The sequence below is a fragment of the Alexandromys fortis genome, unplaced genomic scaffold (genome assembly GCF_014885135.2).
Source record: "Alexandromys fortis isolate MF-2015 unplaced genomic scaffold, M_Fortis_MF-2015_v1.1 scaffold_27, whole genome shotgun sequence".
Lineage (NCBI taxonomy): Eukaryota > Metazoa > Chordata > Mammalia > Rodentia > Cricetidae > Alexandromys > Alexandromys fortis.
In genome coordinates this window covers 9439414-9463122 of record NW_026067952.1, presented here as the reverse complement: position 1 = coordinate 9463122, position 23709 = coordinate 9439414, and the positions used below count along the sequence as shown (strand labels likewise).

General features: G+C 51.1%; 1 protein-coding gene across 2 annotated transcripts in view; it reads left to right on the top strand.

Annotated features, from left to right (window-relative positions):
* Ctnnbl1 (catenin beta like 1) overlaps positions 1-22499 on the top strand; it is a 145953-nt gene extending 123454 nt beyond the window's left edge. For both annotated transcript variants that reach the window (XM_050151068.1, XM_050151069.1), the window contains 5 exons: positions 1587-1684; positions 3856-3936; positions 15679-15816; positions 15933-16005; positions 22317-22499. In XM_050151068.1, coding sequence (XP_050007025.1) covers positions 1587-1684; positions 3856-3936; positions 15679-15816; positions 15933-16005; positions 22317-22405 — 479 coding nt within the window. In that variant the 3' untranslated portion in view covers positions 22406-22499. The remainder of the gene's footprint in view (positions 1-1586; positions 1685-3855; positions 3937-15678; positions 15817-15932; positions 16006-22316) is intronic.
* The last annotated feature ends 1210 nt before the right edge of the window (positions 22500-23709 follow it).

Sequence of the window (23709 nt, the reverse complement as noted above, 5' to 3'; positions counted from 1 at the left end):
TGAGGGGTATAAGCAAAGGAGGACGGACCCAAGCCCAGGATGTCACAGCAGATGTGGGATGCTTCCCTGTGGCTCTTTGAAGTTCACAGTCACAGAACTCAGAACTCTGGGTAGCACCTACATATGAAGGTGCTCTTCAATTGTCAGATATCATCCATGTTGAGAAATTTTTCCCATTTTTAAAAAATTATTTTGTTACCTTACTTGTATGGGTGTTTTGCCTCCATGTATATCTGTGTAATGTGTTTGTGCCTGGTGCCTAGAGAAGCCAGAAGAGGATGTCAGATCTCCTAGAACTGGAATTACAGGCATTTGTGAGCTGCTATGTTGGTGTTAAGAGTTGAACCCAGGCCCTTAACCACTGACACATCCCTCCAGCCCCCTCTTTTTAGTGTGTATATGTGCATGTCTCCATGAGTGTATGCCAAGTATGTGTGGGTACTGGAGGTACAGGCGATTGTTAGCCATCCAATGTGGCTGGGAACCAAACCTTGGTCTTCTGAAAGAGCAGTGAGCACTCTTAACCTCTGAGCCATCTCCCCAGCACCAACAATTTATTTCAGAATAAACTTTGTCATTTCCTTATGAGTAGGTATCTGTGACCTCCTATTCAAGGTCATTGCTGAAGGAATTTTAAAACTGTGGTGTGCGTGCGTGCATGTGTGCATGTGTGTGTGCAACTGCACACGTGTGGAACTTGAAGACAGCCTTGGGTGAGAGTCCTCACTTTCTACCTTGCTTGAGACAGGACCTCTTGTTTGCTGCTGTATATGCCAGGGAGCCCTCCTCGTTGCTCCTGGGATTCTCTGTCTCGCTGTAGAAGCACCAGGCTTGCAGACGTGTTCTACCATGCCTGGCTTCTCTGTGGGTTCCGGGGATGTGAACTCAGGTCCTTATGCTTGCACAGCCATCCTTTACCCACGGAGCCATCTCTCAGGAATCTTTTATTGCTTAAAGAGAAAACTGTCTTCAGAAGTGAAGCCTGCACCATAGCCTGCAGTTGTCTCCTTTGCAAGGCTGGGGTAGCGCTGTCTGAGGGAAGCCACTGGGCTGCAGGGTGAAGGAGGCTGGCACAGTGGGAAGTGCTCACCTTCCAGCCCCCCTCAACATCAAGTGGAGGTCAGCTCAGCAGAGTTTGGACACTATCACACTTTGTATTTCATTCCAGGGAAAGTTGCAAGGCAATTTGAGAAGTGACAGAATGTTTCTCATTCATCCTTCACTCGTGTCCTGGCTGGTGTTCGTATTCTGTTCACAGGGCCTGTCTCTAAGTGGGGGATTAGTGTGAAATTCTGTTGTGGACAATACAAGTCAATTAATTCCAGGCAAGATAGAAATTCTCACCTCCCTCTGGTCTCCTTGCTCACTCTGTCCTTGAGGATGTCATCCCTTCTGACTGTGTATCTGTGCGGCGTGCCCAGATAAATTTAGTTTTCTGATGACACCATTGAGGTTCTTGTCTTATTAATCAATAGTCTCAGTCATTGACGCCTCCTTTCTCCTCCTCTGACAGAGCAGACTGGGCTGAAAAGGTAATAATTACTGCTGTGATCTCAACGTGTTCTCTTCTTTCCTTCCCACCCCAGAGCATGTCTGTTCGATCCTGGCTTCCCTCCTACGCAACCTGAGAGGGCAGCAGCGGACCCGGCTTCTGAATAAATTTACCGAGAATGACAGCGAGAAGGTGGGTAACTGTGACCAGAGTGCTGGGGAGACAGCTTCTCCCTTGAGGGGTGCTGGAGCCAGTGCTTCTCCCCTGAAGTATCTTCTCCAGCATCTGAGTCTGTTGCTTTGTGTCGTGAAGGTTCCTGAGTTTGCAGTCTTGTGTTCAGATGTCCTTTCCCCTCGAATGCCAGTGCCTCCTGGGGTGGCAGCAGTGGACACCGGGGGCTTTTCAGACCTGGGAGAGGAGAGTATAAGAGGGTTTAGTTCAGGGTAGAGTGGAGTGCACAGCATAGCCAGGTGACTGAGAACATGCTGTAGTTAAAACTGTTTTGCTGTTTTCTAGATATGTGAGCTACAGACATGACTCAGGCACTTGGCATATAATCACAGAGACCAGAGTTTAGAAACTCAGAACCCATGTAAAAGCTGGACAGGTGTGGGAGCCACCCTGATCCCAGCACACAGAAGGCAAAGCCCAGGGATCCCTGGGGCAAGCTGGCTGGCCATTAACTAGACTAGCTGGGGTCCTTGAGCTTTGGCTCAGCAAGTGACTTTGCTCCAGTAAGCAAAGTGGAGCACAAGCAAGGAGGACACCTGCTTCAACCTCAGACCTCCGCATGCTCACGCATGTGCAAGACAGAAGAGGTGTGTGCCACTCTGGAAGACTCGGTGGTGGGTGGGGGCGGGCGGATTTGATGAGCTCTCACTAGGTGGTGAGGAAAGAAGGGTCTTGAAAGGAAATGCTGAGCAGCTCCGGTGGCTGCAGAAGCTGGTGGAGATCACTACGCTGTGTGAGACCAGAGAGCATTTCGTGTCGCCATCAAGCATTCCAAGCCAGAAGATCTGAACAGTAGCAGTAGCTACCATTTGTTGAATGACGCTGGGGCATAGGGAACAAGGCGCCACCATCACCGAAGCTGCCGTTTATCCTAGTGTCCATGTCACCTATGTTTTCAGTAGGAAACTGAAGCTTAGAGGCATCACGGGGATTGCCCAAGATCATGCCACTAATACCCAGAGCTGGGGCTTGAACCCGGGTTGCTGAGTACAGGAGCCTGTGTCTCTGTCCACACTGTGTATAACAGGCAGTTCCAGAAGAGAAGGCGGCTCAGAGTCCCCATTGTAACCCATGATAATTACATTCCTGCTTGTACCCAAGGTAGGGCTGGGGCACAGCCTTCAGATGAGCTGTTTGTGCTGCCCAGTAGCAATGTACCACAGCACAGAGCATCTCAGCAGTACACTGTGACATCATTTGACGCTCCGTGCTCCAATTTCCACACCTTTGTAGTAGGAGTGACATCACGTCCCTGCTACCTGATATACTTGTTCATGGTAAAGGAAATCATGGACATAAAAACACGTGAAGGGAAATGCATCAAGTCACCAAGTCGCAACCAGCTGCCAAGCATTGGGGCTTGGGTGCATTTGCCTGGACTGTTTGCAGCTACATTGAAGCAACATGATATCAGCTCCAGTGCAGAAAAAGACTGCTCACCAGCAGCTATGGTGGCGCCAGCCTGGCGGGTAGGTCAGAAGTCTGGCCAGCATCAAGGCGGCACTCTTTCTGTCCTTTGAAGGCCTTGGGGAAAGTGAACCTTTCCAAACCCATTTGGTGTCCCCAGGCCATGTTCCAGGATGGCTTTGCTAAGCTGAAAACCGACTCAAGTTATTTCTGAACAGAAGTCAAAGTCTTTTTTTCAGGTTGCTGAAGGAGTTTTTCTGGCTCTCTCTTCTGACTCAAAAGCAACTAAAAAGATTTTACTCTGGCTTTTTTTTTTTTTTTTTTTTTTTTTTTAAGATCAGCTCTGGGGCAGAATCTGAACATGAAAGGTTTCAGTTGGAAAAAAGAAATCTAAGTTCTAAGTGAATATCAAGTATGTAGCTTCAAGTGCCTTCGCTTTGCAAGAAGAGACTCAAATGTTTATTTATTTATTTGTTTATTGCTAACACTTGAATTCCCTGGAGTCCTAGAGGGGCTAGCACTCTTCCTTTGAGCAGTGGGCGTGTGTTCAAGCTGGTGCATGCTGGGTGCTTTTCTCACCAGCACCCTGTTCTGCTCTGGGTGTGTCCCTGATGTCCATCCCTCATATCAGAGGTAGAAGGTGGGTCTCCCTTAGCAGGCAGCGACAGTGAAGTGTGTGGGGAGGTGCTCTTCCCTTCTCACTCCTGCCCGTGGTTCTCTTTCAGGTTGACAGGCTAATGGAGCTGCATTTTAAATATCTGGGTGCAATGCAAGTGGCCGACAAGAAGATTGAAGGGGAGAAGCATGTATGTATCCCTGCCCACTTCTTGCAAATTCCTGACACACTCCATTTGGTCCCTTGTGTGCCTTTTCTCTCTGCACAGGACAGGTGGACCAAAGGTGCCTCTACAGCCATGGGCCACCTAACATGTCTTAAGGGCAGAGCGGAAAGCCACTGTGGTGTACATATGTATTAGTTTCTGTTATTGTTGTTTTGATCAAATACCGGACAAGTTAAGGAAAGGGGAGTTGGTTTTGACTCACAGTTTGTGGCTGCACAGTCTATCAGTCTGTAGGCATAGCAATAGAAGCTTGAGGCAGCCAGTCACAAAGCAGGAAGAGGCAAATACTGGTGCTTAGCTTGCTTTCTTTTCTTTATTCAGCCCGGGACCCCAGTCCATGGGATGGCACTGGGGAGGCCTTCCTTCTGAAAACACCCTCATAGTCATACCCGGTGTGCATTTCCCAGAGGCTCTGAACCTAGTTAACAGTCATGGTGTAACGCCCTTCTGCAAGTGGGGAGCTATTAGGAGGAAGGATGTAGTAGGACTGACCCAGGTCACCCTAGGAGTTTGGGACAAGGCCCTAGGCAAGCACAACTCTCAAAAGTACCCAAATACAGTGCCAGGATTTGGTACCATCTTGACTAAGTTGTTGAAGAAGTGGTGGTAGGGAGGGGGGATTCTAAGGAAGGAATCCCAGGGGAGGAGAGCAGGAGGAAGCTGAGAAGTCAGTAGACCCAGCTTTGCATTCGCAGACGGTCCAGGAAATAAAGTCTCCATCTCTGTGGCCAGGCCAAACCCTAGACTGCCATGGCTTACCGTCTTCTGCTCCTACAGCTTGCTGAGGGCCATGGGCCTGGCTGGGTTTCCTATTCTTCTGTTAGGTGGCCCCCATGCTTCTCCCCTGCCTCCATACCATTCCATCTGCAGCGCTGTGGCTTACTCAGCTCACATCTTAATCAAGGCAGGTTGTCACATTCGCCGATTGTCCAGTCTGTTTTCTGTCCTGCAGACACTCCCAGGGTGCAGCCGTAGTACGGTATGATCGCTTCCCTTCTTCCTGCTGTCTGCAGGAGGCCTGAGTTTCCTTGTGATCTTGATTTCCTGGCTCTCGCAGTTCTGGCCTTGGAGGGGCATTTGAGGCCTAGCAGGAGTGTTTCGGCACCCACCCGAGTGGTAGGCAGAGCTGATCATCCGCTCTGCACAGCTACACTGGAACTGGGGGATCCAGATGTGGGACCGTGAGACCTGTTTCTTTGCCATTTCCTGCCCAGCGCTCCCTCTCTGCCATAAAACACACCCCACCTAGACAGGCCAGTAGACTATAACTATTTCTCACTCCGTGAGTTCCCTGTGATCTCTAGGCCTGGTAAGTGCTCAGGTGTTTGGCTGATTGATTGAATTGATTGATAGGCACTTTCTTCTTTCACATAGAGATCCAGCTGCAAGATAAAGGCAGGGACTCTAAATGCTGAGCTGGGCTTAGACACCTAGGCCAGCGCCTCGGCCTGCTCCTTCATCTCATCTGGTACTTGAGGAACACTGAGTGACTGGCAGGGTGTCATAATAAGGAAGGCTTTCCTAGTAGACACACATGTAGGTTCTCTAGCTCTGTGTGGGAATAGCCATGGCACTGTCCCTGAGAGAACCTGCTGGAGCAGGTTTTAAGTGGCGGAAGAAAGCCTGCCAAGCAGACTCTCCACTTTGAAACTGCTGCCCGTCATGACTTTCACTGCTCCTCATGTGCCTCCTAGGTCCCTCTACCTTAATACTTCACTCAGTTCAGTGGGCCATCCTTTAGTAACTGCTGTTTGGACAATGGGATGGATTAAAAACCTAAGGAGAAGACCTGAGGATGCAGCTCAGTCGGTGGAGCGTTTGCATCCCTAGGGTCAATCCCCAGCACCGTGTATACTGGATATGGTAACATTTTCATTTAATCCCAGCACTTGCATGGTAGATGCAAAAAGACAAGGAGTTCAGGGTCATCCTCAACTACATAATGAGTCTGAGACTAGCCTGGGCTACATCTCGAACAAACAAGAACAAAAACTACCTAAGAGGAAGGAGTTGTCCTCTGGGGACGGGAGAAGATAGGAGAGGCCAGGCCTGGTAGAAAGTGGCACATACCTGTGGGGAATCAGGCCTGGGTTTCATACCTCCTGAGCAGCTAACTTATCCTCTCTACCTAAATGAGAGTGGCTGCTCCTTTCAGTGACTGAAAACCTAGTAGAAGTGTTTGCAAAGTCTCTGACTCACTGAGAAGCTGCTGCCGTGTGGCCCGTCATCCACTGCATTTCTGTGTCACTTCAGCGAGCCAGCAGTCCTTTCCCTGAGCGTCCTTCCTGCCTGCTGTCCTAGAGGAGCCACCTCAGCCGAACGGTTGTGCTGGCACAACCAGGTCTTTGTGTGAGGTGGAGCATAGACAGTTGGGCACTGGGGCAGCCTGCATGCTGCTGTTAGGGTCCTTGGCGTGCTTCCCAAGATTATCCATTATGTGCATTGAAGAGGGTGTGAAATTGATTAGCACTGATGGAGAGTGACGGCTGCAGCCGCTCCCCCCAGCCTCCAGCAGGCTGCTGTGTGCCATAGACTCGGGCCCTGCCATTCATTGACAAACATCTGTCTCCTTGGTGCCAAGGCCGTTTTGCTGGGCACTGGCAAACATTCCAAGGCCATTAGTGCTCAGCAGCCTCGTGCTGCTCCAAAAGCCAAGGCAGGCGGGGCATATTCATGAGTGGTGTTCACTGCCAGCATTTGGGCTCTGTCTTGGCAGATGAAGCCGCCTCGTGGGTGTCATGTCACAGAGCCACACAACCTCCTCTTCACCCTCCTCCTGCTGTCCTCTCTCTTAGGTCGTAAACAGTTGGTCTCCCTACCCCCCGTTACAGATGTCCTACCACTGCTCTACAACACTGCTATGTGAACACTGTTTCTAAGGCATTTGTGACCCTCAGATTAGTAAGAAATGAATGTCTCTTATTCTTCACCAGCCTGCAAAGATACCCACTTTAGATGACAGAGTCAGATGGTAGCTTCTCAGTGTCTCTCAGCCACCTTTCCCTGTAAACCTTTTTTCTGAGTGCAATGCACTTGTGTGTGGTTTGCATTTGACCGAGATTCAATGGAGAGAATCCAGTCATTGGTAAATGTTGATTAGACTCCTGTTCTGGGCCAGGGACTGGACCAGGCACTGGCCAAGGGCAAGAGGCCCAAGTGCCAATTAAAGACCCAGGAGTGGTGTGCTGCTGGGGAGGGCTGGAGGTCCAGGGGCGGCTAGAGTCACCTTAGCCACTCTGTAATTCTTCCACGTGCACACCAGGTAAGGGTGGGGTGATGCAGTCTGCTGCAAGATCCTGGGACAGGAGGGTGAGAGCCAGGGAGTTGGGCTCAGTGCCAGGCCTTTCCCTGGCTCCCTGGCTTTGGACACATAACTACACTGGCCCATCCTGTTTTTTTCCCCTTAGTGGCCTTTTATTTTTAAGGTGTTCCCATTTTTTTTTTCTTGGAAATTGTAAAAGTAATGTCAAGTAGAAAAGCCGTAGCCATGCCCAGCACCTAGAAGGAGGCAGGCAGGGAACCTTTTGTTTCCTTTTCTTCCAGTTTGGTCTGACACTAATCCCTTTCTCTGCCTCCCCACCTGCAGTCCTGTCCTCCTGCGTGGGTCTTACAGCTAGTGCCACATGCCAGGTCAGAGCTCATTAGGTGTGAGCCCTTCTCGAAGGGCATGGTCCCTGGCAGAGCCCCGCCCCCATAGCTGGTGGGGAGTGTGCTTGTTTGCTTCCTCTGCGCCTGTGATCTGTTCTGAAGATTTGCGCCCTGATGCTGAGCCTGATAAAGGACCACTGCCCTTGGGTGTTGAGGATGGATGGTGCTCCATATCTCAGTTGTTCCATAACTTTCATTTTTGCCCCTAATGTTTAATTTAAAAAAAAAAAAATCGAGCCAGGTGTGGTGGCACATACCTTTAGCCTAGCACTTTTGGGGGCAGAGGCAGGCAAATCTCTGAGTTCAAGGCCAGCCTGGTCTATTGAGATTTTACACAAACAAGGTTATTACACAGGGAAACCCTATCTCAAAAAAACAAACAAATAAATATAAAAATCAAATAAATTTAAAAAAGAATTCACCCCACCATTGAAAATACACAGATGTAGATTCAGCTATAGTTGCAGCAGTACTGTCGGGTTTTGTTGGGGGTAGCACTTGTGTTGTTTGGTTGATGGTAGCACTTGTGTTGTTGGGTTGGGGGTAGCATTTGTGTTGTTGGGTTGGGGGTAGCATTTGTGTTGTTGGGTTAGGGGTAGCATTTGTGTTGTTGGGTTGGGGGTAGCATTTGTGTTATTTGGTTGGTGGTAGCATTTGTGTTGTTGGGTTAGGGGTAGCATTTGTGTTGTTGCTTACAATGCTAGAAATGGAAGCCAGGGCCTTGTACCTGCTGTGCAAATGCTCTCCTGTGGAGCAATATCCCCAGTCCTATAGATGTATGCAACTAAGGAAATCCATGTGTGCTTAGAAGCATGACTGGACTCTTCCAGCACCAGGTCATTTTATGCATTTTCAGTTCATATTTTATAACTACAGCAGTGTGTAACTAGAGGAGAGTGCCATCTATGCCTTGGGCTGGTGCCCAATGTGTTCAGGCTGTAGTCAGTGTCCTTGAGATCCAGAGTGAAGTTGGACATACCCCAGGGGCTCCTGGTTAACAAGATCTGAACTTTTAAAGGCCATGTAATGCTTCCAACTCTCCTAGCAAGCAGCAGCCCTCGTGATCAGTAAATATCCAGGGTGCTTGTCTCAGCAGATTTCACTGGGCTCCCCAAACAGGCTGGAGCCCAGAAAAGACCAAGATCCCTGTGGGTTCAATGTGCAGAAGCTGCCGTCAGAGCAAGACGTAATTAGATAGGTGCTGGCTGGGATTTCTGAAAGAGGGAGGAGAGCCTTAGAGAGAGGCTTTTCTTTCTTAGTTCTTGGGAAAATTATACTCAGCAGGTTTATTCAATAAAGTGTTCTCACCACATACTTTGCACCGTAATGACTTACAAATTGCATGCTAATTTTGCCACAGTTAAATCATTCCAGGCTTTATCCTGCAAAGAAAAAGATGGACTCTATAATGAAACAGTATCCACAGGATTTGATATCTTAAGCAGACCAACTGTTTCTTCAGCATCCAGAACTCACTTAAAGACATGGGTGAACGGGGTGGGGTGGGGTGAATGTGTGGGGTGTGTGACCCTGAGCTCCAAGTGACGATGCAGACAGTGAGAGCCCGGCTGCCACTGTTCTGCTAACTGTGCTGGCAGCCTCGGGAGCAGGCTTTAAACAGGAGAGCACATCCTGCTGAGCGTCCTCTCAGCTCGTCTTTAAACCAGCGTCTCACAGACGCTCTCCGCCAATAAACTTGCCAGTGGGAGCCAGTGGGAGAGGGGAGAGCTTCGTAGTAGCTCTCCTCTCTCCTACCCCCTCTGTTGGATGCCCACAATTTCAGGCCCGGGCCCCTTTGATGTCTCCTGCTTCTCTGCCAATCAGTCACCAGAAGAGAAGTCCGTGGATCTGAGTTCTGGATCCACACCTCTCCCACCTGCCTTACAGTGTGGCTGTGAGCACTGTTTTGCCTTTCTGACCCTGGATCCTTACTCAGTGAAGCTAATACCTCACCTCCCTGCCGCCTCCCAGGCCTGTTGTAGGGTTTGCTAGGATCAAGATTATACCAGGACCTCCCACGCCTGCAGGCTCACAGCCTGGTGTCACCCATAGGCTCTTCTGACTCTTGAAGTCAAACCTAGAATCTAGGTTCCCTAAACTGGGAACACTCTGTGGCCGTTCACCAATGTAATACATTAGACCTAGAAGCCATCCACTTATGCTCGCCACACATCCATCAGCAGGCTCTTCCTACAGTGGCCTCCTCCATCTCCCTTCTCACTGCCACGGGCTTCATTGCAGGTGACCATCATCGCTTCCTTTTGCTTTCACACACCACCCACCTAACTTGTCTTCCTAGCTCTGGGAGTGTAGGATGAGCAAGGCTGCTTGTGGGGACCTGGCATGTGCAAGTGTGCTATGTGTTGTCAGCCTCTTCCTATGAGCAGGGCCCAGGCCTGGGAGTCTTGGATTCTTCTGGAGCTGCCACACACACACTCCTAGACTGTTTCCCAGGCTCAGCGTTCCCCAGCTGAGAAGACACAGTTTCTAGGCTACTTCTCCAGCTGTGCGCCCTATTTTAGAAGCTTTTGGTGGAAGGGCTTGTTTGGGGGCGTTTGCACCTCTCTCTGTTTACCACTTACATTTCCCAGCTTGCCTTGGGCTTGGAGAAGAAGCTGGCATCACTGGGTGATGGGGTGCCCTTGCCTGTGCCTATAGGACAGGCAGTTCCAGTTGGGGCTGCATATTGAGGCTCGGAGGGCACTGTATTGGCTTCACAGCACCCTCTTGATGACCTGTCCTCTTCCGTCAGCCAGGGACAGCTCACTGCCTGTCAGGGGCAGCTTAGAAATGCCAACCTCAGAGCACTCGAGGGCTTGTGACCGGAGAGAGGCACATGGGAGGCTGGTGGTTCAGTTGTGCTTCCAAAGACAGATTAACATTTAAAGTGGAGCTGCAGCTGAAAGGGAGAACACAGCAGCCTGCAGTAATAGCACCTTGACGCTCCACATTCCACCTCCGTGGTGTCTTTGGCGATGAATCTGTTTATTTTAGCAACCCTCCGACAGGCGTATGCTGCTGGGAACTGCAATCTGTTCCACTTATAATACACCATTCACTCAATTACCATCTAAAATTTTATCCCAGCCCTCTCGCACGGAATGAACAAAACAAAACCTATCAGAGTGTCTTCTCACTGTCTCAGATTGCATATGGAATTTTCTAGTCTAGCTGTATTTTCCCCACACACCCCTCACACCCACCATGCTTTTACAGGGTCCCATGACTGCCAGCAAGCGTTAAAGTCTGCTCTATGGCCAAAGATGGTCCTCAGTTTCTGGTCCCCTGCCTACACCTCCCAAGTGCTGGGATTACAGCTGTATGCCAGCCCAATGGGGTTGCTGTGGATCAAACCCGGGGTCCATCAGCATGAGGTGGGAGGCACACATTCTTCAGCTGGAGTGCATCCCTGCCCTCCTCTCATTCTTAAGTTTCTTTACTGGGAGAAAGACAGGCCAAGAAGCCCTGTGTTTAATACTCCTGATGTACGTTAGTTCCCACATAACTTAAACACAGTGCCCTGGTGCTCACTGGCTGATGCTGGGGCAGGTCCATGCCAAGACTTAGGAAACACAGGCTTGGAGGCAGTTTGTGTGCCCCTCTGCCCTGGCTCCACCACTCGCTCAGTCACGCTCTGTGGCCAGAGGAGACCAGAGGCTCCAGTGGGACGTGGATATAGTGTCAATTCTTACCTCTCGGGGTTCAGAGGAGCAAATGTGACTCATCCAGGGCCTGGCACTCAGGAAACTGTTTCACTTTAGCTGAAAGTGAAAAGACTGAAGGAAAGGCCTTGCACCAGGGAAACCTGCTACACTGTCTCCCACTGTAGGGCCGCGATAGTCACATGATGTGTCTCAGATTTTCCATTTGGAATTTGAAGGCAGCACCTGCTACTTGTACCCAATGGCTCACGCAGCAAGGAAGGCTTTGCTTAGGGAACACTGCTGCAGCTGACAGCAGTCACTTTCCCTCCCTGTGTGGCGTGACACAAACTGCTTCTTTTGCTTCCCCTAAGCAGGGAAGACGTGTGTGTTCTGTGTCCCCAAACCCACAGCCCTGGATTATAAGGGGCTACATAAGGTAAGGTACCATCCTGATAGATCAGTCTCACTGCACACCACTTTCTAGGCACTCCCAAAGCTGCTAGGGTGGCCTCCTGACCTTCAGAAGCCAGCCTCAGTCTCAGCTCTGCGCGGTCAGTGTGGCAATGGGCTTGCCTTTCTTGGGGATGAGCTGTTATCTTCTCTGAGATCTGCATTTGAAAATTCCACTCTCCAGTCTGAAAAGCTGTATGTTTGGAATTGAACATTGATGGACTACTGTTGGGGATGCTCCAAGGAAAGGGGAAGAGGAGCAGGCAGAGCTCGGTGTTGCTCTCGTGGGTCTGTGCTTTCTAGAAAGCAACATGGAGAAGCCCGCAGCACAGTGTCCTGTCCAGTTAGAAGGTTAGGCTATAGGGGCAGTTGTAGCAGGAAGCGCTGTTGGAGCACTGGGCCATTGAGAGGAGCACAAGCAGATGGCCCGGCCTCGTTCCGGAGCCCTGTACTCTTTATCATCTTTGTTTGTTATTCTGAAATCAGCGCCTGTGTGGAGAGCACAGTTGCAGGTCTGCGTCCCAGTGCTGCCAGCCTGGCCTTGGGAGGTGGCCCTGCTTGAGCCAGTGTGTCTCCTACCCTGGGAAGTAAGGAGTGATTGTGCCTGACACCAAAGGCCACCTGCAGGGGCTCAGCTGCTCCCTTCAGTGGGTGGGTGGTCATTGTTCATACTGCCTTCTGTGTTCCTACCACATAGTAATGTATCAGAACTAAGTGAGCTGCAGATGACTGGGAGCTCATCACAGGATCCACTCCCCTGGTCCTTCCCACCGTTATACCCTTGTGTGACATGCCACCACTGCGCTCTCCAGCCCAGCAGGCGGACTCCTCTTCCCCATCATTTTGGCCTGTCTGTTTTGTAGTATTCTGTCTGTTTTTGAGAAAAGGTCTTATTATGTAGACCATAGAGAGCCACATTTTTATTGTGTATCTAGAATGTCCTATGAGATTCAATTAGATCCCAGCTCAGAGTCTGCCTGTCTCTGCTCCCTATGCCTTGTCTAGCTTCTGGGTTCCCACAGGATGCATGCGGGGCTCGTGTCCTGTACCGTGCTATCTTCAGAGGTGCTTTGCTCCCGTGTGTTAAGCTCCTTACACTGTAGATGCCTCAGAAATGTATAGTATTGTTGGGTGGTGGTGGCACTAGGGAGGCAGAGGCAGGTGGATCTCTGAGTTCAAGGCCAACCTAGTTTACAGAGTGAGTTCTAGTACTGCCAGAGCTACACAAAGAATCTCTGTCTCAGAAAGCCAAAGGGGAAAAAAAGAAAGATGTGTGTACTGTCGTGTCTCCTTCTGTGATTCCAGCTCAGCACACAGAACCTGGCGCAGTTAAGTGTGGGGTGGATGAGTACAGAGATTCCGGTCCTTCCAAAAGCCTCCTCCTTCCCTTTCTTCTTCCCCCTTAACTTTTGATTTTCTTTTCTTTTCCCCTGGCTTAGGGTAATAATCTTGTTACTAGACACCTAGTAAGGCCTGAATTCCACTGTTATCATTTCCACACAGAGGTGAATCAGACAAGGGTCCCATCCTCAGGGAGTCTGTATTCTGTTAATGGGCAGTTATGTAATAATGAGCAATTTCACCTCCGTGTGCCTTGGTTTCTGATTTGTACAGTGGGATTAATAATCCCTTTCCTCTCCCCTTTAATTTCGCTCATAAGGACATGTGTGTATAATAAGACTTTAAACTCTATGACCGTGTGGAAAAGCATGGTATGAGCACCAAACGCTTTTGTGAGTGGAAGCCAGTAGTTGATTTCCTTCCTGTGCCCCCCAACTCCAGAGCAGGAAGTTAGGGTCTGAGTGAGAAGAGGATGAGGCTCTTTCTATACTGTGGCTTCCGTGGTGCTCTGACTACCAGGTGAATATTAACAATTGCCAGATTGCCAAGGAATTGGCTACTAAATGAGACCGAGGATTAGTGGTGGTGACGCCTAGACAGAGTGGGCCTCCAGCCTGCAGCCCTCTGCGCCTTGTAGACAGGCCTTTAGGGGCGAGATGAAAAGTAGCCTTGTGTTGCTGCAGGCTGGCCCCCCGGGTAAATAAAGAAGTGCATTATCTGCGACTAAGTGGTCTCTGAAGAGTTCCTGCTGGAGATTGACGGCCCTGTGCTGAGCCTTCCCATTCCACAGTCCCCTGGGCTCTGTCAGTGACAAGAGCCTGTGTTGTCAGAAAGAACCATAGCCATAAAAATAGCCCTGGAATTAGGAAATGGGTCATTGTCGTCACTGATGTGGCCCCCGCACTTGCTGTCTTAAACCGGTCCACAAGTCAAGTGCACGCTGTGTGTCCTATGTTCTCCACTCTCAGGCTCACAGCAGCAAAGCCTTTTTACTGTAGCCTCACCCTGCTTCCTGAGTCACAGTCCACCCTGGCATCCACTGCCTACACGGATGACGACACAGACTTTGGCAGAGGTGTACAGGGAGGGGTCTTGTCGGGGGCTCAGGTCCAACTTTAAATAATCAGGGAAGGCTTTCTGGGAGAGGTTGCTTAAAAACAGTCCGGGCTTGAGAGGCACTCAGGTCCGTGTTGGGAAACGTGAGACAAGCTGGGGTGAGAATTCTCCCAGTGGTCCGTGCTGCGTGTCCACAGATGGTGGGGTAGGCTGTTATTCTAGACGTGCTGCGTGTCCACAGATGGTGGGGTAGGCTGTTATTCTAGATGTTTTTTTTTTTTTTTTTAGTGATGGGTGAAGCTGCTAATAGCGATGGGATGCTTTGTGCCTGGTGTCTCTGGGAGCCTCTTTGTTGGGGATTTGTTTTTTTTAAAATAAGAACTGGCTGCAGAGGAAGAGGTCAGGCAGGTCTGGGAGAGAGCCTGTTGTCACTTAGGAGGTGTAGAGGGTGGTGGACTTGTGAGAAACTCTGGGAAAGTTGGATCTTGCCCCAGACACATGGGAGCATATGTGCTGAGGCAGGGTGCGGAGCAAGGGACTAGGTTCTTGTGATTCAGAATGGAGGAAGGTGTGTCTTACATAGCAGTTGCCTCTGGAGGCCCAGCAGGAAGAGGAAAGTGTGGGTCCACTGAAGCAGTTCATTTCTTGAGGTCAAGGGTGCAGGCAGCAAGGCTGCAGGGATGGGCTGGGAGGAGTAGGGTGGAGGTAAGGCAGAGGATTTTACAGAGAAACGATGGCTGTGTGAGAAGAGAACCGCTGCTCCCTGCATGTGTCATTGCACTGGCACTGTGCCCCATACCCTTGTGCAAGTATGGTGTGTCAGGCATCCCTTGTGTGTGTGTGGGGGGCAAGTGCATGTGTGTATACATGTACGGGGTCAGAGGTCGGCACATCTACTATAATCACTCTCTACCTTTTTTTTCTGAGACAGAGTCTCTTCCTGAAGCTGGAGCTCACCAGTCAGACTATCTGACTAGTGGGCTTCAGGGATCTTGTGCCTGCACCTCCACACCCCAGCACTAGTTACAAGCGCACACCCACATGCTAGCTTTTTCCTTGGGTACTGGAGACCTGAGCTCAGGTTCTCATGCTGTGTGGCAAGCCAAGCACACCTTTAATCCTAGGATGAGAGAGGCAGAGGCAGATGGAATGCTGTAAGTTCAAGGCCAGCGTGGTCTACATATCAAGATCCATGATACAGAGAGACCCTATTTCAAACAAACAAAAATAATAATCATGAACTAGAGTTTAAAAAAAGAAAAAAGCTATACTAGCTTAGACTATGGCCCCTCAGCTTTTCTGGGATAGAATATTCAAATGGATGAGATCATTTTGGCCTCAAGTCATCAGAAAGGAAAGTGATCTTTGAACTTGCCTGTTGTTGCCTCCATGGTCCACGTGAAATGAGGAATACCAGAAAGATGCTTCAGGACAGGAGAAGGGCAGGTGGAGACAAGGGCTTTTCCTTCTGTGTGGTGGCTGTTGGTGTAGTGTGACCAGACTGAAGGCTCATCCTTTGCCTGTCCAAGCACTATCTGGCTCTGATCCCGTGCTTGCTTGTTTTCAGGACATAGTGCGACGTGGGGAGATCATAGACAATGACATGGAGGACGAGTTCTACCTGCGGCGCCTGGATGCCGGGCTCTTTATTCTCCAGCACATCTGCTATATCATGGCCGAGATCTGCAATGCCAACGTGCCCCAGGTAGGAGGACTTCCTGGCTCAACGCTCTCTGTAGTCCCTTCGCCTATGGGTGGGGTGAGGATGGCACTGTACCCTGGTGATTTCTTCCCCATCCCATTCTTTGCCTTCCTTATTAGATTCGCCAGCGGGTTCACCAGATCCTGAATATGCGTGGCAGCTCCATCAAGATTGTCAGGCACATCATCAAGGGTGAGTTGGGTGCTGCTGGGTCACATCTCTGGGGGCTACTCGGGCTTGCCAGACCCTATCAGTGTCCCTGGAAACCCGTGCCCTGGATATTCCGGACGGAGAGTGGCAAGCTCTTCTCCACTTCACTGTGCCAGGTCGTCTGTGTCGAGCACAGACGATTAACCTGTTGGTGTCTCTGTCTGCTTCCAGCTCCACACCGTAAACACAGATAAGGAGCACTAGGGCTCGGGACTATCTGCTGTTAAAACCTAGGGTGGGGAGGTGGCTCAGCAACAAAGGGCTTGCCACACATAGCGTGAGGTCTTGGGTTCAGATCCCCACCACCCATGCACAAGGCCTGGCACACACTGGGAGCTGTTGGCAGGAGGATCCCTGGAGCTTGCTGGCCAGCAGGTCTAGCTGAATCAGTCAGTTCAGGTTCACCGAGAGGGTACCCAGCTTCATTCACCCTCTGTCCTCTGCATGCACACAGACATGACACCCCCACTAAAGCCAAACAAAGCAGAAAACAAGGACGTGGTTCTCAACTGCCCAGTAGGGCAGAGAACAAGGACGTGGCAAGAAGCAGCTGGAGCCATGCAGCCTGTGACTCCGAGGTGGCATCCTAGCACGGCTTGCCTCCCCCCGCTGCCAGCGTTGCCCCTTTTCCTTTGCTCACACTGAGGGACGTGGGAAGATGGAGCGAGGTGCTGCTGGCTTTTTAGTGAGCACTCAGGGTGAACATACCTCCTTCCCCCATTTTCTGTAACATCTCCCAAGTGCCCATGGGTCTAGGTCTGGAGAAGCCTGTAGTCACCCAGTGAGCCTCAGTCACAGGCCTGGCTGTCTATACTGAGCGCAGGCTGCAGCAGCACCATGGGCCGCCTATGCACTACCTGAGCATGGTGGGCTTAGGTGGTCAGTCCAGTAACTTCACAGTTGGGTCCTGGTGGGTTGGGAAGCACAGACAGAGCCACTTTCCTCTCTGGACCTTGATCTGCCCGCTGCTAGGGTAGGGGATTGGGCTACATCTACTGGGAGGCTTTGCCTTTCAGTTGCTCTTAGCCCCCTTGCAGGTCCACATAGAGAAGAAGGGAGGCTGTGGGGCCAGTTCCAGGTCTGCCTTCTGACTCAGACTCCACGCACCATGGGGTTGAAGGAGGTGACTGTGGTGGTTGATGGGAGCTTTTTGAGTCTCAATAGGCTCAATAAATGATGGTCATAAAACATTAGTTAATTAGATTCATCATCGTCATCAGTGAGGCTCAGCTGAAGGCCTGTGGGAGGCCTCACAGGAGAAGTGGCTTGAAGCTGGTGTGTGGGGCTGAGACAGTGGCATTCCAGGAGGAAGGGACAGTGTGAGTGAAAGCTCGGCTGGAAGCCATATGCTTGGCACAGCCGTGCCACACTGTGGGCATGGTACCTATTGTATCCATTCTGCTATGAACGGTTGCAAGGCCTGGCATCTGCTCTTTTCTCCAAAGAGGAGGGGTTAGAGGTGGACCCTGGGTGTTCCCTTCAGCATCAGAGCCCCGTGAATTGGGCTAGTGTCAGCCAGCCTCCTCTGAGGGGGGGCCGTGATGCCTGCACCTCCAGCCTTTAAATGGCATTTACTGCCAACGCCCACTTGTGCAATTAGAGCTTTTGATTACCCTCAGCTCTGCTGTCTTGCTTTCAGGCTTCTCTCTGCACCTCCATCCCTCTAGTCAAAACAGCGAGCTTCCCAGAAGGAAAAAGTGTTGGTGGGGGCTTGAAACGTAGTAGGTGGATGTTTTCCTTTCTGAACTGATACAGATGCCTCAGGTCATTCAAAACATCCTGTTCGAGCCCACCTCTGCCACCATCCTACCGGCTCACCCTCGGTGCTGACAGTGTATTCGCTGAGGGTCTGGGCAGGGGAGAGGCCTGTGCAGCTGCTCTCAGCTGTGGCTTCCTCCCCTCCACCTCTGACCAGACCCCACACCCTCCTTTCATGCCCACCTCTCTCAGCCTTGCCACAGCCTGCACTGCAGGGAGTCCCGCCCCTTCTGCCTCCAGACTGTCGTGACTCTGTCCCCTCCTCTCCATCTGTATTCCTTCCAAGCCCTTTATCAAGTCAGTAATTGTTTTTATTTATGTGTTTGTTTACTCATTTGGTCTATCTCATGTGTTAAAATGGAAACTCCATGATGTAAGGCACTGTTCTCCCTGTTCACTGTGTCTCCTCCCTCCTGGGCAGCAGGGCTCGTAATGGGAACCCACCGGTGTTTCCAACACTGCTCGTTAGAGCCCTCGTCTGATAGGGGTTAGGGGAGCAGACATCCAAGGGTATCCCAGGTGAGAAGCAGGGGCCAGAGATTGGACAGGCTTCGGTGGTCTGGACTAGGTCCCAGCAGGTGGGGCAGCAGTTTTATGGCAGGTTATTAATTCTTTGGGTACATAGTGAGTTTGGGGTACATGTAGTAACTGCATCACCTTGTTTGCCAGCAGTCAGTAGACTTCTCACTAGAGATCACAAGATGGTTTGGGCATTATTTGAAGCCATTAGTGTTCAGGTGACAGTCACAGGCTGGGAACTGGACACCATCATTTGATTGAGGAAGCCTGCAGCATGATGCTGACCAATATAATAAAAGGGTCTCAGTCCCATCCTGCAGGCCTGCTTGGCCTCTCACATGCCAGGAGGAGCCTATCGCTGTTTCCTGTGATCCAGAACCTGTGCCACATCTATGAACCCCAGACAGGGTACAGCAGGACCTGCAGGGCTAGTCACTTGGCAGTGTGAGGAACGCTTTCGTGACTTGGGCTGACTGTGTGCACCCCATGAAGCCTGCCCTGCTCTCCTTTCTATCCCTGCCTCTCCCCTGCTTCACCATCAAATGAGTGAAGAAACAAAGCCTCATAAAGGAGACCAGCTCATCACTCTGTCTGCTTTGATTTTAATTTTGTTTTTCAGTTTGGGTTGCTTCCCTTTTTTTTTTAACATACTAATTAGATGAGAGCTTTTTTCTTTGATTTTATGGCCTACATATTTCCTAAGTTTTGCTGGCAGGATGACAGCTGATGTATCCCTTGAGGTCTCAGGAAACCGCTGATGAGGCAAGCCCAGCAGGGGACTTTTCCCAGGGTTTTCAGTCCCCTTTTTCATGGTTTTCCTCCCTCCTTTTCTGTTGGGGGTGCCAAGAGCATGGGAATAATTGATGGTTCATTAAAGCCCTGCTTTCTGCAGACTGCTTACTCGGCGCTCTGGGTCCAACCATCCCCAAACAGGCAGACCTGCCTGAAGACCACAGGTCCTTGAAGGAGCTGAGAAGGGCAGTCCCCACTGTGGGCTCCTTCCTGCCTCCATCTTTGATACCTGGCACCGAGCAGAGCCTGTTCACTGCAGAGTGATCCCTGTACCAAAGTGGATCTCCAGGCTGCTCTGTGACAGGCCAGAATCCCAACTCCACAGGGCGAGTTCCGCACTGACCCTCTCCCTGCTCTTAGCCACACTTCTTGGATTCGGTTGTTTTGGTTTTAGGGGTTTGTTTTTACTTTATTTTAATTTTTGAGACAGGGTCTTCTCTGTAGCCCAGGAAGATCTTGAATTTGTGATCCCCCTGCCTCCTGAGCAGCTGTGCTCACAGACCCGTGACACCGGGCCAGGCTTAACCACACCTTTGCCATGTGTTACCTCTCGCCATCCAGAAGCCCTGGCGTGCAGGGTGGTCCCCTGAGCACATGAGGACACCAAGACTGCTGGGGTTCAGTGTTGTCAGCCATGTCCCACATCACTCGTGCCCGTTATGAGGCTGGGTATCTAGGTATGAGGGCGTGTTCATTGCATGGAGTCCTTGCATCCTCGGCCTGGCGCTGGCAGCAGCCTAGACTGAAGGACCAGCCATGGCCAGTAGAGCCTCCATACAGTGACGAGTGGTTATCTTACCCACTAGCTAAGCTTGCCGGTCGTGAGGCCCAGCAGCAACTGCAGCAGCTTCCTCTCTCAGGTTTACTTAAATTCCCCTGGCCCAGCAAAATGTCCTGCTGAAGCATGCCACCAGCCCCAGTGTTCTCAAGCAAGTGCAGTAGACCTGAGGAACCTGCCTTGGTCTGAGGAATGATGCTGGCCTGCCTATCCCTCCATCTTTCCTCATCCTGAATCTCTGACTGAGCTGTGTGCACTGGCCCTGGCCCTTGCCTGGAAAACAGCTTTTGCTCTGCCCTCCCTACCCCTCTCTCTCCCTCTCAACATAAACAGAACAGCTTGTATTCCATGTCTGTGTGGTAAACCTGCTGTCTAAAGTTTGCTTTAATATTTATGCGTTCAGCCCTGCTGCCTGGGTTTGAGCTCCATCAAAGCCTGTATTCTAAGAGCATTTCAAACGCTGTGGAAGTAGGGAAGGGAGTTGATGCTGTCTCCCTCTCTCTAGTCCACCCCTCCTCCCCTCCCTTTCCCCAGTCCTTGGTCACCCTCTTCCCCACCTCAGAGTGCTCCCTTCAGCATCTCTCCTCTTCACACACATAGAAGAGAACTCTCCCAAGACCTCTAGGAGGAATCTGTTCAATATTTATCAACCACTGCAGCAGCTGAAATAACCAGCAGTAGCCAGCACCGAGATCTGCTCCAACCGAGACTCCAGAAACAAAGATGGAGGCTGGGGGCCCAGCTGTACTGTGGGTGCAAACTGCCAGCTATAGGAGACAGTAGAGAAACCTGGGCTGGGTCCTTGTACCTGCTTCTGGGTATGACCGACTCTCTGTGGGATATGTGTCTGAGAGCTGCTCTATGACCTGACAGAGGAGTGGGGCCCAGCCGGTCCACCCCACGCCTGTCCTGGCCACTGGGACCTTGGCCACAGCAGTGCCCCCAGGGCTGCCCCTGTGGAGCAGCTTTGGGAAGCCCTAGGAGCAGTTTTCCCCAGAGGTTAGGAGCAGGCAGGGCAGGGTGTTGCTTGGGTCAGCAAATGCCACTTTGGGGACCAGACTCACCCCTACTTCTTTTCACCGCTCACATTGATTCTGGATGAATTCCAGCTCCTCTCGCAGCCCATACTTAGGCAAGCTGCCTCCGTTCCTTCGAATCCTCGGTTGCTGCTTCTGAGCAGGACTGGCCCTTCAGCCTGCCTGCGGTTGTGGTTGTGGTCACTGGGGTTAAATCAACCACATCTATAGAACCTGCCACCCAGTAAGTGTGACCATTCCAGGATGAGGGCCTATGAGCTGGCCTTGCCTTGCCTGCCATAGCCTGACTGAGAGACCTGCTAAGGTGGCTATGGGGACAGGGCATTCATGGCCTTGACAGAGAGAGCTCAGCAAGGGGCTCGACAGACGTGTGCTTTCTGTTTTGTGCATCTGGGTTGAGGTCTCTCCAAGGAAGTGACTTGGAGTATCCATTGAGAATTAACAGTAGAATGGTCACACTGGGACAGCAGAGTATATGGCCTGGTTATGACCCCAGAGTTCTTCACTTACCCACAGACGACCAAGCAGGATCTGACGCTTGCTGCCTGGAGCAGGCCTCCACTGGTCTCTTAGGTCTTCAGCAAGCCTCCCTTCCCCTCACAGCTTCTGGTAACCATCATGTATACCCCATCTGGAAAGCAGGCATTGCAAAAGCAAATTCCCATCTCCCTCTCTCTCTTTTTTTCTTCTTGCTATACTAGGGACTGAATGCAGGGCCTTGCCTGAGCCAGCTAAGCATTTTAGCGTGCATGTGTGCACAGGCATGTGCACACACACACACACACACACTTATTTAAAGCATCTGAACGAGATCCTGCATTTCTAGGATGTTCTCGCGTGATGTCATACTGCTGATCATGTCCCCCGCAGCAGCGCACAGAGCGGAACTTACATACCAGGCACCTCTCCTGCTATTTGTGTTACTCTAACAAAACACTTGAAACTGGATTCTTTATTATAAAGAAAGAAATCTATTCCCTTGAAATTCTGGAGACCAGAAAGTCCAAGACCAAAACTGGCCTTTGGCATCTGAGAGAGAGGCCAAGAATGTTGTCTGTCCCCGTGTGGCAGAACAAAGGGACCTTACATGTTCCCCAGGGCCCTTGTATAAGAGTCACATCCATCCATACGGGGGCTGGAGCGTGAACTGCTGTGAGGGCCCCAGAGGCTCTAGCACATCAGTGCCTGGTAGCTTTGTACTGAATGCCGTGCATGAAGGCTGAGGACAGATGTGCTCCAAGAAGACTTGAGCCTGGACAGTCAGAGAGCCTTGGGGATTCCAGCTACAGCTGCCGCAAAGCGCTGCCCCCAGTGGCTCCTGTTGCACACTGAGACTTGGGAGCAGTATGGAAAGACACAGCTCTGGACCACATACATGGTCCAGCCTAACTCCTATCCTTCTTCCCTAGAATACGCGGAGAACATTGGGGACGGCCGAAGCCCTGAGTTCCGAGAGACTGAGCAGAAGCGCATCCTGGGCTTGTTGGAGAACTTCTAGAAGACTGGGCAGAGTGTGCCTCGGACCCCTGGATCCCTCCTGGAAACCGTTTTACACTTGTGTGACTTGAAAAAGATTAAAGCTAGTTTTGGTATCCTTGTGCTGACGTTCTGTGTGAAAGCCTCCCCCTTAGCTCATCCCCCCCCCCCCACTCCAAGGCAGGCATAGGCTTACCTAAGGAAGGCCGGAGCTGGCCTCACCCTGACTCCCCTCTCATGGGGAGTGGGGGATGTAGATGGTAGGCCAGCCAGATTTGACTTGACACTGAGCGGCGATGGTGACAGGAGGGACGTGCTGTCGTGGCCTGTGTAGGAGATGTTGGTGCACTAAAGCCCAAGTAGCGCTCTACGCCGGCACTGCAGGTTCTCGGGGCTGTGGCGGCAGAATATTGCCCTCCATAGCGGTCTCACCCCAGCTCGGGCCACAGGGCTTCTGGCCCCCTGTAAGAGGGCCTGCGCTAACCTGAAATGCTAGTGTTCAGCCATTGTCTACACTCAGTCACATGTCCTGTGAGGACGTGTGGTACAGTGAGGCGCTTTGACAGAGGCCATAGTCACCATCTTTATTTACATTAGAAGTCTGTTGAAATTTGTTATTAATGATTTCGTGTTGTTAATTACTATGTTAGACTTCATTTTAAGTGTTCAATGGTTAAAGTGCCCTCCCCCGGCCCCACGCTCAGTACTAAGCATAGCCTGAGACGTATACTGGGTGGGGGTACTGAGTGTCCCCACAGATAAAAAAGCCATGTAGTCTCAGGTGGCCAGGTGGTGGTGGTGCATACCTTTAATCCCAGCACTCAGGAGGCAGAGGCAGGAGGATCTCTGATTTGAGGCCAGCCTGGTCTACAGAGCAAGTTCCAGGACAGCCAGGGCTACACTGAGAAACCACAAAGAAAAAAACAAAAATCTGAGAATGGCCTGGTGCTGGTTTTTTTAAGCTCCTGAGAGGTTCTGAGCCTGGGGGGCAAGGGAATGATAGCAGGTGACCCCCTACCTTACCCAGCTGTGACCCATTGGATGTGTGGTTTTGACCTCTTGTGACAGACATCTCCAGAGCAGGCTGCCCAGTGTCACGGTGCTCCTGGGAATAAAGAGCCCATGATGACAGATGTGGTGGGCACATTCGGTGCTGGCTTCTTTCATTGTGTGTGGCTGTGGCTTCGGAAGTGTGGTCTTAGCTTCTGGCTGACATGAAAGCTCCTCCGTCCTGCAGACATCACACCTCAGAGGAGAGTCCTCCCATGCCAGGGCGTGTGGAGACGCTTTGTGCAACACAGGGTTTCCCTACAAGAAAGCACAAAC